This window comes from Sorex araneus, chromosome 4 (genome assembly GCF_027595985.1).
Source record: "Sorex araneus isolate mSorAra2 chromosome 4, mSorAra2.pri, whole genome shotgun sequence".
NCBI classification, from domain to species: Eukaryota; Metazoa; Chordata; class Mammalia; order Eulipotyphla; family Soricidae; genus Sorex; species Sorex araneus.
Genome location: NC_073305.1, coordinates 203,263,889 through 203,278,126, shown reverse-complemented (window position 1 = coordinate 203,278,126; position 14,238 = coordinate 203,263,889). Strand labels below are relative to the sequence as shown.

At 40.0% G+C, this 14,238-nt stretch overlaps 1 protein-coding gene across 2 annotated transcripts in view; it reads left to right on the top strand.

Annotated features, from left to right (window-relative positions):
* Positions 1-14,238, top strand: part of LOC101550358 (S-adenosyl-L-methionine-dependent tRNA 4-demethylwyosine synthase TYW1) — a 206,453-nt gene that overhangs the window by 178,301 nt on the left and 13,914 nt on the right. For both annotated transcript variants that reach the window (XM_055135604.1, XM_055135603.1), the window contains one exon: positions 13,167-13,334. In XM_055135604.1, coding sequence (XP_054991579.1) covers positions 13,167-13,334 — 168 coding nt within the window. The remainder of the gene's footprint in view (positions 1-13,166; positions 13,335-14,238) is intronic.

The following is a 14,238-nucleotide window of genomic DNA, read 5'->3' as shown; positions in this document are numbered from 1 at the left end:
TATGCCTAAAACTCAATCACAAGTGTAGGATAACATTGGTTTGTCCTTTCTCCCTTGCCACAGGGAGCTTACGTTTATTGGGTTAGATCCATCACAGTGCTCCCGAGTCACTCCCATTCCTTTGTTTATCTGTAACCTCTTCTCTGTGCTCTCTTCCCCAACCAGTTAGTCAACTTTTTCCCCGTAATCAGATTCTGTTCATTTGTAAGGTCAGATCCTTCTAGGACACTGAACTTGTATTGGAAGTTACTATTGCCTTTCTCCTCTCCTTTTGTCTTTTGAATAGTTTAGTTTAAAGCAATGTCCTTTTTGTATGGACAAACGAAGACAGTTAATATTATGCTTTTGTAACTTGGGAGTAAATTGTCTCCAAACAAACTGCACTCCCGGGCATTTGCTTTCTCTACTTAAGCCTCAGTTGCCCTTGGTTCCTAGTATCCCAAAAGCAGGGTCCCGACGAGGGACTGAATGGACCCAGGGCAAGCTGTGTGCTACCCTGGCATTGAAATGGGCCAGGCCAAAGCGCCACAATACTCAGCTATAAGTTGAGAGCAGGTCATGGACAAATGCTGTCATGATCCAAAAGCAACGACGAGATAAGGACCCTGCTAGGGATAGGAAAGACTAATCTGGCCTGAGCACTGTCTGAGATCGAGATGACCCCAGGAGAGCAATACTGTAAGCTTAAGGTATCTCTTACTCTGTCCACACAAAATGATCATTATTATATCTTTGTAATTCACGGTGATTGAATAAACAAATAAAAAGTCAATGTACACACGCATGAAAGACAGTCATTTAGTATGAGGGGATAGTTAAAGCCAAGGAGCATTAAGAGATAAGTGGCTCTGTTGGACAGTCCTAAAAGTCTACAGAAGGAGAGGCAGTGATGGCAAAACTCACCATGTTTCTGTGAACTAGCTCCCCTCGAGTTATGCCTATAAAATCGAACATACTCTGTTCTGTGTTGTATCAGGATATTTCAGTTTTGCAGTTGTCCCTTAAGCGTAAACAAATGAAATATTGCTGTCTCCGTGAAGCATTTTATCTCCAGTCAAGTCAGAGATGCTTTTTCCCTGACGGTGGAGAGGAAAGTAAGGATTCTGTGGCGTGCTCAGGGAGTCTGGAGGCAATGCCTGGCGATGCCCAGCCTGGCAGTGTGGGTCCAGCCTGGGCAATTAGGACCTCACACAGGCAAGACACACACCAGTTCTGGGTAGACAGTCTTTCTTTTGAAATTGCTCATAATTGCCTTAGGAAAACCTTGCCAACATCAGAGATAAGTGGTGTTTTAATTTAAGATTTAGCTATTAAAGAATGCTGCCTCAAATTATGTTGCAGTAAAATTTCTATTGCTGGCTGAATTACAAGATCACCTTTTTATGTTTTTTTTTCTTTCTTTATGCCCTTCCTTTTGCCTGTCTTCTTTCTTCCCCTTTCTCCCTCTCTCCTTCCTTCCTTCCTTCCTTCCTTCCTTCCTTCCTTCCTTCCTTCCTTCCTTCCTTCCTTCCTTCCTTCCTTCTTTCCTTCCTTCCTTCCCCTCTTCCTTCCTTCTTCCTTTACCATCATGTTTTCTGTACTGATTGAGATACTTTTATTATTTTAAAAAATCAATATTAATTTTAAGAGAAAGAGGCCATCCTATAATTTTCTAATGGCTACTTTCACTTTGATTAACTATGAACATAGAGAAGAGTCTTTTATAGCTTAGATGTTATAACCGTTTCTTTCAAATAAGATTTTCATTGTATTGTTTGTGGGGGTGGGGTTAGGATACTTCTCATTTCACTCATGTCCCAGTGAACACAGCACACCTGGAGGTGCTCAGGACTTACTCTTGGTTCTGAGGTCAAGGATCAGAGCTGACTGGCTTTGGGGACCATATGGGTTCTTTACCCCCATACTCTCCCTGGTTCCACAGGGCTGAGCTTTTAATGTCTGAAAAGGCAATATTTTGTTGTCTTAAAGTTAAAAATTTCCAAATGAAGCAATGTTTTGAAATAGGAAGCTCTCTCCAAACACAGTTGATGAGAACTAGCAGTATCGCAAATCAAGATAGCTTTAGATCCGTCCAAAAACAAACACTTGATAATTCTGGCAAAGCTGCCCATCTCCAAGGTAGGGACTAGAAGAAGTATGACAGGCTAGGGGAGCCCCACAGGGCGGTTTGAGGTGGGACATGGGTTCAGAGTACCGAAGACTGTACCCCAACACCTTCAAGGATGAATTTGGGAGAACAGTATCTCTGAGGACCCAGTCTTCGAAGGGGGTTAACACTTGGTACTCCCAAGGTCAGACATAGGTCCTGAAGATCTGAATGGAGCCTAAGCCTAAGCTCTCTGTGCCTGGTAAGCCTGAGGCCCTGCGTAAGCAGAGATGGCGCTGTTCTGTCCCCTGTATCTCCCCTGTGCGTGCCACAGAGCTAGAGCCTGTGGACTCCCACAGCCTGCTCACACCGGGTATTGTGTGAGAAAGAAAGGACACGGGCTGGAGTGATAGCACAACTGGAGGGTGTTTGCTTTGCACTCGGCAGACCCAGGTTCAATTCCCAACATCCCATATGGCCCCCCAAGCACCGCCAGGAGTGATTCCTGAGTGCAGAGCCAGGAGTAACCCCTGAGCATTGCTGGGTGGGACCCAAAAAGAAAAAAAGAATTAAAATGTACTGAGGAAAGGACCATAAAGATGGTCTAGTGGGTAAGGCTGAGCCCCCGTCAGGAGTGACCCCTAAGCACAACCAAGCATGGCCCCCAAACCGAAAGTCATAATAAAATAATAATGATAAAAATGTACTGTGGAGTCTGGGACAGGCTGCTTTTCTTCCTTTAGCCAAATTTCCTTAAAATTAAAATTTAGAATAATACAAGTTTGATAGATTTGTTTTGAAATCAGTATCTTGAATTTAGTAGGTGTTTAGATCTTTCCATTAAGCACTTTTATCTAAATGAAATCAATAGGAACTATTTCTTTGTTATTGATTTTCTTCTCTTTTCTTGCTTGTCCTAAAAATATCGTTGTCCATAAATTAAACATTTTGGATTCATTTGGTCTAAATAGGTCTTTATTTGCAACCTTGAGACTCTTGACTGTTTACTGCATGCTTGTTTGTGAAGATGTATTTCATGTTACAAACATCTGCCCTATTGAAAAACTTTAATAATATAATCTATTTGTAAATGAAATACTCTCTATATTCTCTGCCTGAAAGAGCACCTTGAGAATGCTAAGAGCTCAGTAATTATTTGTTGTCAAATAATGTGCAGTATCTTACTATTAATACTGTGGCTAAAGAGCACGATCTTTGCAGAATATCTTGCAAAACAAATACCTTATTACTGTTTTACTCTTTTCACATAAAGGTTAGGAAAAATTGCAGGTTTTTTATATATGTAGCAAAACATAACCCCTATATGCTATTTGGTTTCTAGCCATTAAGGAGCAGAGAATACCAAAAGTATATAGAGCACAGTGATGTATATAGGAGAAATATTCCATAGACTAGTAAGGAGAAATAAAAACATTATTTATAATATTATTTTGTGTATTAAATCTTAGATCTAATTTTTGCCTTGTGTTAACCAGCAAATGCCTTTTTTGCAAGCCAGCAAGAAATTTCTGCGAAGTGGCACAATTGTCGAAAATCACTAATCTCGAGAAAAATAAATCAAATTTAAGGGGACCCTTATCGACAGTTTGCGGTTTCTTGGTGAAAGTCTTGCAAACCAGAAGGGATTGTCATGTTGTAATTAAAGTGCTGAAAGAAAGGGATTTTCAACCAAGATTACTCTCCCTGCTAAGAATTGAAGGGTGGATGAATAGCTTTACAGACTAACAAAAATTAAAGGAATTCATCATCATTAAACTGGGCTTGCATGAAATACTAAAGGGATTCCTTAAAAAAAGAAAGGAAGTCCCACCTAGAAGCAGCAGACACAAAAATTTATGACAAGAGTGGCGGCAGGGGAAAGGAGTAAAAATGGGGGCATACTAGAATGAGCTCTAGATCATTCTGACCAATAGGATGTAAGTTTAGAAGTTTCCATATAAGCTTCATAATAGCCTTGAAACAAAACTCCATATAAGAAACATAAGAAACAGGAAGGGGAAATCAATCAAACATAATACAAAAGGAAGCTCTCCGTGCACAAGAGAAGAGAATATAAGAAAAATACAAAAGACAAACTACAGAGACCTGCCAAAAAATAAATAAAATGGCAATAAGTACTTCCTAAATATTAATTATCTGAAATCACCAATTGCAACATATAGAGCAGCAGAATAGATGCAGAATAGATGAGAAAGCAAATTCTAGCTTATTCTGCCTATAAGAAACTGATGCAAAATAAAAGGTTGGAGATGGCTTTTTTTAAGCAGAGAGTAACCTTTAAAAAAAGGTAACTTTGTAAATCATGCTTCTTTAATAAATAAGATTTTTTTTTTTTTTTTTGCTTTTTGGGTCACACCCAGCGATGCTCAGGGGTTACTCCTGGCTTTGCACTCAGGAATTACTCCTGGCGGTGCTTGGGGGACCATATGGGATGCCGGGGATCGAACCTGGGTCGGCCGCGTGCAAGGCAAACGCCCTACCCGCTGTGCTATCGCTCCGGCCCCAATAAATAAGATTTTTTCCCAAAAAGGTAGATGCTGTTATACTTCCTTCTAAATAAGATGACAAGACATAGGAATGGATATTATATAATGATTAGGGCTTATTAAAACCATAAAGCATGACACTTAATCTAAGTGCACTAAACAATGGCACATCAGAATAAACACAGCAGTTACTAATAACAGAGTTAAAGAATGCCATTGATAACAACTGTAGAATTTTAACACCCTTATTTATCAACCAGACAATAAAGAAGGAAACTGATGACTTTATATCACCTGAACTTAATAGATGTCCAGAGAGCATTTTACCAAAATTTACATTTTCCAAGTACACATGGCCCATTCTTAAGTATAGACTATATGTTGAGACACAAAACAATTGTCGATATGAAGATTTAAATCATACTCAGTGTTTTTTTTATAGTAACAGTGCTAATTATCTCCCTAGAAATCAATTACAAGAATTGAAAAACCTCGAACTCATATAGACTGTACAATCTGCTTCTCTTCTAACCATTAGACCAACAAGGAAATTAAAAAAAAATTTTTTAATCTGGAGCCAGAGGATAATACAGTAATTAGGGCGAATGTTCCTGATCCAGGTTCAGTTCCTGGCACCACCACATGGAGTCGCCGGATGCAACCCTGGAGGGGCCCCCTAAACACTGCAGAGTCGCCTGGGTGCACTCAGCACTGCATGGCCTGGCCTGCATCTCCTCCTTGGGTCCTTGCACTGGCTTGCCAGCCCAGCGGACTGAGCATCGGCAGTGGGGCTCCTGCACCTCCTGAGCACTGTTTGGGAGTACTCCCTCACATCCCTCAAACATAGTTTTTAGCACCAGAGCAATAGTATAGCAAGTAGCGCATATGCTTGCATGCTGGCCAGCCAAAGTTCGATCCCTGGCATCCCATATGGTCCCCCAAACACTGCCAGGAGGGATTCCTGTGTGTAGAGCCAGGAGTAACCCTGAGCATTACTAGATGTGCCCCCCCCAGCCCCTCAAAAAAAGTTTTTTTTTTTTCCTTTTTTGGGTCATACCCAGCAATGCTCAGGGGTTACTCCTGGCTCTGCACTCAGGAATTACTCCTGGCGGTGCACAGGGGACCGTATGGGATGCCGGGGATTGAACCCAGGTCAGGCGTGTGCAAGGCAAACGCCCTACCCGCTGTGCTATCACTCCGGCCCCAACGTTTTTAAATCCCGGAAAACAAACCGAAATATAGCTATGTAGGTACAAGTAGCAAGACTAATACTAAGAAGTAGCAATACAAGCTACATCCAGAAAGAAGAAAAGTCTCACCATTTAGGTTTAGCTTTAAATCTAAAACAAATAGAAAGAAAAAAGAATATACAAAGCTCTAAGTTAGTCAAAGAGAGAAAATAAAGTTAGATGGAAATAAATGAATTAGAAACCAAGAAGGACAAAAAATGAGTGAAACATGGTTGCTTTTTTGAAAAGATAGAATCAATAGAATCGCAGGCTTCACAAAGAGAGGGAGAGAAAACTAATTAGAAAATGCTAATAAATGAAATAAAAACTGGGTAAGAATTTGCATCAGATATCATAGATATGCAGAGCTTTATAAAAGACCATAATGAAATCACAAATGTGTCTTTGAATTTGAAAATTCATTTTCAAATTTTTTTTGAGTAAATGTTTATTTACTCATTTATTCATTTATTTTGAGTAAATGTTTAGGAAAATAGCAGGCTACCAGATACCACATATGGTCTCTGGACCACCACCCTGCTCACCCCTAAGCAAGGGAGGGGATGGCTCTATCCACCTCAACCAAAAACACCTTTCTATTCCTTCCAAGGTTCAAGACCAGATGACTTTGCTAGTGATACTACCTTCAAAGAATTTGTATGTATTTTTTCTTAAGCTCTTCCAAAAGATTAAGGAGTAAATGCTTTTAAATAAACATTATCTTTTTTTTTTTTTTTTTTTTTTTTGCTTTTTGGGTCACACCTGGCGATGCACAGGGGTTACTCCTGACTTTGCACTCAGGAATTACTCCTGGCAGTGCCCAGGGGACCATATAGGATGCTGGGAATTGAACCCGGGTCGGCCTCGTGCAAGGCAAATGCCCTACCCACTGTGCTATCGCTCCAGCCCCAATCAACATTATCTTAATACCAAAAACAAGGCTAGGACATCACAAAGAAGAAAATTACATGAGTGTCTGATGAAAAATTCTCAACATTAAGGTGAGCAAATAATTACACATTGCTGGTAGATACACTTGCACACTTGCACGGAAGAGGCGTAGTATTTAGTTCCTGACAGTGCAGAATAACAACAGCAACAATAATTTGAATTTGCCTTTGGGAGGGGGGGTGCACAACCACCTCTATGCTCCAGATCACTATTTGTGGTACTCAGGGGATCGTGTGCAGTCGGGAGATCTCAGGCTCAGTAACATACAGTGCAAGTGCTTTGCCCTCTGTTGTACTATTTCTCTGCCCCCTGCCCTTTTTTTCAAATGAAGAAAACAGTACATTAAATGGATCACACATCATGATCAAGTGCAATTTATTCCAGGAATGCAAGGATGGTTCAGCATATACAAATGAATTAAACATGAATTTATTCTTTAAAATTGATCAACAAAGGACGGAAATCATATAATCATATCAATAAGTGCAGCAGAAGCAGTTGGCAAGACTCGGCATCCATTTGTGATTTAACAAATAACCTCTTAAAATGGGGCTAGAAAGAGCATTCCTCAGTTTAATAAAGGTCATAGCTCGTATCATACTCAGTAAGGAAAAATAGATCATTTTCCCTTAAGATAAAAATAAGGGCTGGAAATAGAGTACAGAATTTAAGGCACTTGCCTTGCATGCAGCTGGCCTCGGTTCAATCCCTGGTATTGCATATGGTCCCGTAAGCACAGCCTGAAATGATCCCTGAGCAGAGAGCCAGGAATAAGCCCTGTACCCCACAAGGTATAACCCCCAAAAACAAATATAAAACCCAACATGACACAAGATTGTTATTCTCACCTCTTCTGTTTAATTTTGTATTAAAGAACTGGGCTAGAGCAATTAGATAACAAGATATAAAGGAATCCAGATTAGAAAAATGAGCTATTATTATCTGCAGATCATATGATGATATACAGAAAACTCCTGTAATCTGTTTGAAGCAATAAGTTGGAAGTTTCAAGTCAGGTTGCAAGAATCTGTGCAACAACAAGTGAGAAGAAGATGTTAAGAAACAATTAAGAAAATAATCTCATTTTAAGTTGGATCAAGAAGAAATATTCTAAAAGAAATTTAACAAAGAGGGCAATGGATCATGCAACAAAATCTACAAGACACTCTTATAGATGTAGAACAAAACAAAGAGATGAGAAGATATTTTATGTTCATTATTGAGGAGAAATTACATAGTCAAAATGGCCATCTTCCTCTTCAGGGATGAAACACCACTAACCAAGCAAGTGGAAGGAAAGATAAACAAATGAGATTATGTTAAACTAAGAAGATTCTGCACCTTGAAGGAAATGATGACCAGGATACAAAGATAGCCCATAGAATGGGAAAAATTATTCACTCAACACCTATCTAGTAAGAGGTTAATCGCAAAGATATATATAAGGCACTAGTAGAACTTTACAAGAAAAAAAAAATCCAACCCCATCAAGAAAGAATGAACAGAATTGAGAGAAGAAATTAATAGAAACCTCCTCTGAGAAGAAACAAATGGCCAAAGGGCACATTTAAAAACGCTCTACATCACTAGTCACTGGGGAGATGTAAATCAAAACAACAATGAGATATCTCATACCACAGAGGCTGGCACACATTCAAAGGAACAAGAACAACCAGTGCTGGCGCAGATGCGGGGGGGTAAAAGGGACTCTGATTAATTACTGGTGGGATTGCCAACTGGTCTAGCCTTTTTGGAAAACAATATGAGCATTCCTCAAAAAACTAGAAATTGAACTTCCATACATATATCCTAGCAATACTGCTATTGGGAATATACCCCGGTGACCCAAAAACACACAGCAGAAATGTCTTTTGCACTTCTGTATTCATTGCAGCACTATTCATGGTTCCCAAAATCTGGAAACAACCCCCAAGTGCCCAAGAACAGATGACTAGATAAAGAAACTATGGTAGATCTACACAGTGGAATACTATGCAACTGTTTGGGAACATGAAGTCATAAAATTTGCTTATACACGTATGGATGGACATGTAGAGTGTCGTGGTCAGTGAAATGAGTCAGAGGCAGAGGGATAGGCATAGAATGATTGCACTTGTTTGCAGGATGTTAAAAAAAAAAATCCAAAATACCAGACTAGTACCCAAAGGCAGTAGAAAGAAAGGCCCAGAGAACTGGTTCATAGTTGAAAGCTTGCCAGAAGTTTGGGGGGGTTGGGGGAGGATGCAGTTAGGACAGAGAAGGGACCATTATGTTAACATAGTTGAAAATGACCACAAGAACTTAGTGCTGAGAAGAGATAAAGTGATATACACGATAACCTTTTAGTACCTATGTTTCAAACCACAGTGCCTAAAATGAAAGAGAGAGTGAGAGAGCGGAAGAGAAAGAGAGGGGAGAGGTCTGCCATAGGGGCAGGCTTTGGGGACATTGGTGGTGGGAAATGTACACTGGTGAAGGCATGGGTGCTGGAACATTGTTTCACTGAAACCCAATCATGAACAACTTTGTAACTGTGTATCTCATGGGATTCAATTTAAAAAAAAGTGGGGGGGAGGTTGGCTATCTTACAAAATCACAGTACAGATTCAATACAATCTTGTAAAATTCCAGTCGTGATTTTATTAGGAAATATATCTTTTAAATACTAAAATCTTTCTGGAAGCTACAAAAGATTTTGAATTGCTGTAATGTTGAGAGGTAAATGAAGGCATCATTTTGCAAGCTTCAAACTTTATTGCGAAGTTCAGGGTCAAGGCGATAGTACAGTGGGTAAGGCATTTGCCTTGCACGTTGCTGACCTGCAGAGCCAGGAGTAACCCTTGAGCGTTGCCAGGTGTGAGCCCCAAACAAAACAACAAAACCCAAAAGTGAATAGTAAATAAAACTGTGGATATTGGAATAAAAAACTCAGAGATTGGTTAACTAGAATTGGAATGTTTATTGGTTAATTGATAAATTGGGATATTTATCAGATATAAATCTACAAATATATTCACAATCTGTGACAAAGAGACCACAATGACTGAAAAATGGAGAATGAAAAACTGCTTCAAAAATGGTGTTAGGACATCTGGACAGTCATATGTGCAAAGAACGAAACTGAACCACTCTTTAAACAAATTAAAAAAAAAATTCAAAGTAGGTAATAAGTTAAAAGAACCAGAATCATAAAGTAAACACAACAAATTCATGTTCTCAGCACTGAAGATGTCTTTAGAGACTCACGCTAAACTGCAAGGGAGAGGAAAGTCACAATTAGTGATTGGAACTACATCAAATTAAAAGGTGTTTTACAGAGGGGAAACGTGTGTGAGCGCGCGTGCACATGTGTATATGTGTGTGTGTGTGTGTGTGTGTGTTTGTGTGTTAATCGTGTATATGAAAAATGAAAAAGAAACCCTACCAAATAAAAGATCTTTGCACAGCATAATATTCGAAGCATCTTTAGATAATTCTGGGTCAAGTGTGATCAGAAATAAAATCAGGGCAAATGTCAGTAAACTAGAATGCAATGAAGTGAAATAATCATTCAATGAGGGGTTAAATTTCCAGGCATAGAAAGAACTCCTGCAATTCAATAGAAAACAGTCTGATATAAAAATAGAAGATCTAAATAAATTCTTCTCTCTTTAAAGGAAATATAACAGATGTCCAAACAGACCATGAAAACAGTCATCATTTATTAGGGAAATGCGAATGAGACCCACAGTGAGAGAGTAGCTTCTCAACATCTGTCAGAGTGGCTTGACCAAAAAGATGTGCAGCAACAAGTGTTGGTGAGGGTGTGGGGAGACGGACTGTTCCTGTACTGTTGGTGGAAAAGTAAATATATCCTACCATTTTGGAATGCAGTATGGAAGTTCTTCAAAAAACTAAATACGGAATTGTCATGTTTTCCAGCAAATGCGTGGTGTAAAGGCATAGAAACAAACTGTGCATTCTTTCTTATTTTATTTCCAAACCAAATCTTCCCTTACTATTTTATGATGTATTGTTACTGAGTAAGAAATAGTTTTCATGCCATGACTGTAGCTCAGTGGCAAAGCGCTTGCCTTGCGTTTGTGAGCCTGTGTGTCCTACCCTGGGTTCTCTGAACATCGCAGGGGCCAGCCCCAAGCACCAAGCCAAGAGTCGCTCCCAAGCATTGCTAGGTGTGGTTCCCAGAAACATATTTAAAAATTTAAGGCCCAGAAAAAAAAAATTCAGGCCCAGAGTGATAGCACAGCACATAGGGTGTTTGTTGTACATGCGGTTTACACAGGTTTGATCCTCAGCCCCCCCCAGGGTCCCCCCCTGTGGTCCCCCAGTTCCCATCAGAAGTGATCCTGAGTGCAGAGCTAGGTGTAGGCCCTGTGTACTGCTGGATGCCCCTCCCCCCAAAAAAAAACCTGAGAAGTATTTTTCAATCATCGTCATGAATATAAAATCTTACCTTTACTCACTGCTTCAGTTGACTTTTTTAATATTAAAAATAGATTCCTTTGAGATACCCCTACTGAATACCTGGGTATTCACATAGCATAATTAGTGTTTAAGATCATGTAAATTACAAACAGCTTTAAAATAGAAGTTTATGACTCATTTGAAGTTTATTTTATGACTATCAATAAATTATTTTCTTCTGCATATGTTTGGGTAAGTTTAGCCACAAATTTTCTGCCTTGCTTTCTGAAGGCTGTTGGGAGCTGTAGTACTTTTTGCTTTTTTTTTTAAATGTAAACTAAATTCAATTAAGTCTGCAAATCACTGGTTCTTTTGTTATAATTAAATTACATTTATTATAGTTTATATCTGCAGAGATCACCTCAATTTAGTATACCAGAGATCACTGGGACAGCCATCTGGGGTGGAGTCTTTTGTAGAGCTCATCTAAATTTTTGGCCATATCCCAGTTCTGCCTTCTACGGAGTCAGAAGTCAGTCACGCTGCAGTGCTCATTTGTGGGGTTTTCATTTAATACTATTTTGCCTCTTCCAGTTTGTGTGTGTGTGACTGTGACTGTGTGTGAGAGTAAATGAGAACAAGACAGTATATCCTTGGTACACATCTTTTATTTCAATTGTCCCCTACTTAGGAGCAGTATAACTAGAATATTCAACCCACTGTCCAGAAAGTTAGATTTTTGGATACCTTAAGAACCTACAAATTGGGGCTGGAGCAATAGTACAGTGTGTAGGGCGTTTGTCTTGCATGCGGCCAACCCAGGTTCGATTCCCAGCATCCCATATGGTCCCCCGAGCACTGCCAGGAGTGATTCCTGAGTGCAGAGCCAGGAGTCAGCCCTGAGCATTGCCGAGTGTGACCCAAAAAGCCAAAAAAGAAAAAAGAAAGAACCTAAAAATTAAGATATCCCTCCTAATAGAAAATCAATCATTTATTATTATGCAGTTTACCAAATAGAGAACTGAAGTTATAAACCTTTGGGGTGTTGGGTAGCTAAAGTGTCAGAAATCGAAAGACTTAGAATCAGCGTCCTTGACTGCAATTTGACTAAACAGTTCAACTGATTCAGTGGTACTGAATCTGGACATGTGTGATACACATATGCGTATTTGTGTGTATAGAAAGGTATGTATGTCGCCATAAAGGTATTTTCCATTTGCCACAATCCTGTATGGATATATACCCATGTGTGTGTAATATGCATGCTACATGTATGTGATTTCTTAAAGAATAATTTCAGGAGTGGAGAGAGTACATTAGGTAAGGCACTTGGCCTTCCATGTCCCTGATCTGGGTTTAGTTTCCAGCACCCCTCTTGGTCCCCAGGCCCTGCCAGTCCCCTGAGAGCAGAAACATGAGGAAGCCTTGAGCACCAGCGGGGGTAGCCCCAAACCAAAAAAAAAAAAAAGAATAATTTCAATTGAAATTATTCACTAAAATTATTCAATAAATTCAGTTGCTCTCTGGACCTTTCTGTTGAAGGTTTACCAACCTCAGATTTAAATGGTGTTAATAAATGGGGACCTTATTTTCCCAGCAAATAAATTACTCAATGCATTAGAGTTGTCAGTTCTGCCTCTTGTTGTTCTATGAGATTCTAATGCCTGGAAAATTGCTCTGCTATAATAAACAAATGAATCTTCCTGAAAAGTGCATTGTTGGTTCACACATGTTATTATGATGGGCAGTCTAGCTTGAGACATGCCCACGGCTCCGGTGCCCGGCCCCTCGCATTAGCAGAGCGGAGAGAGCAGCAGCCTGGGGGCACCAGTTTTCCGTCATTTACTGCTCCTGTGGGTTTCAAAGCAAGTCTCTGGTGTTTCCTATCACTTTTCCGACTTGCATCAAATCGAAACCTCGGACTCCGGAAGTCTGCTCTGACCTTCCAGTTGGCGTGGATTGTCTCTCACTGCTGTGCTGTTCCCGCAGGGCGTTACCTACTGTGGCGAGAGCTCGGCCAGCAGCCTCACCATGGCCAACGTGCCCTGGCACGAGGAGGTGGTCCGTTTTGTCCGTGAGCTGGTTGAGCTGATCCCCGACTACGAACTGGCCTGTGAGCACGAGCATTCCAATTGCCTCCTGATCGCCCACAAGAAGGTAAGCGCGACTCAAAGGGACATCCTTCTGTCGATTTTCACTGTCCTGTTACCTGGAATCTCATTTATTCCCTCCACACCTTATGTTAGTCATGATTTGCCTACTTACTACATTTCCTAAAACAAGCATTGAGAAAGCTCTGGCTTCCCCCGAGCTCGGCAAGTCTCCTTCCAGTGTGAAACCGCTTCATTTCTAGCCCTCACCTAAGCATCGTGAAGTGCTTCTTGGTTCATAAATCTTAGAAAAGTGCCTGCTGATAAACAAAAGCAAAAAACACCCTTGTCATAACCTCTAAACCTTTCCTGAGATGACAAGAAAAAAGCTCAGATAGTAAACAACCCCCCTAGGAGCATTTTTTTTTTGTCAGAGAAATATTGAGGCATTCATCACATTGTGGGTCACTTTGAATCCTGGCACCTGAAGAAAATTTTCTGGGGTTTTGGTCTATGACTTTCTTTATTTTCTTATATAAAGCTTTTATTAGAGAAACGAGCACCTGAATCTTGTGTGTTTCTTAAATAAGTAATGCCTAGCGTAAGGAAAAAAATCAGTTCTGGGTAGAGGTTGGTCATTAGAGTAAAATGGAAAAATACCCTCATCAGTCCTCCGGTGTTAGAGCCATTATCATAATGATATGTCCTTACTGAAATATTTACGCAGAAATAATGAAACCTCAGGGATACGAGTCACAATAAAACCAAGGTGATGAATGCACGGTAGGTGTGATGAATTGAGGATCGTTTCAGGTTAGATGATGGATAGAGGTTTATTATACTACCGTGCCTAGTTTTCTATTCAGAATCTTCATTTGAAATGATGCGTCAGTTATGAATATGGATGGATCTTGACGACATTATGCTAGTTGAAAATCTCAGAAACAAAAGATGCATCTGTGTCTTTCATT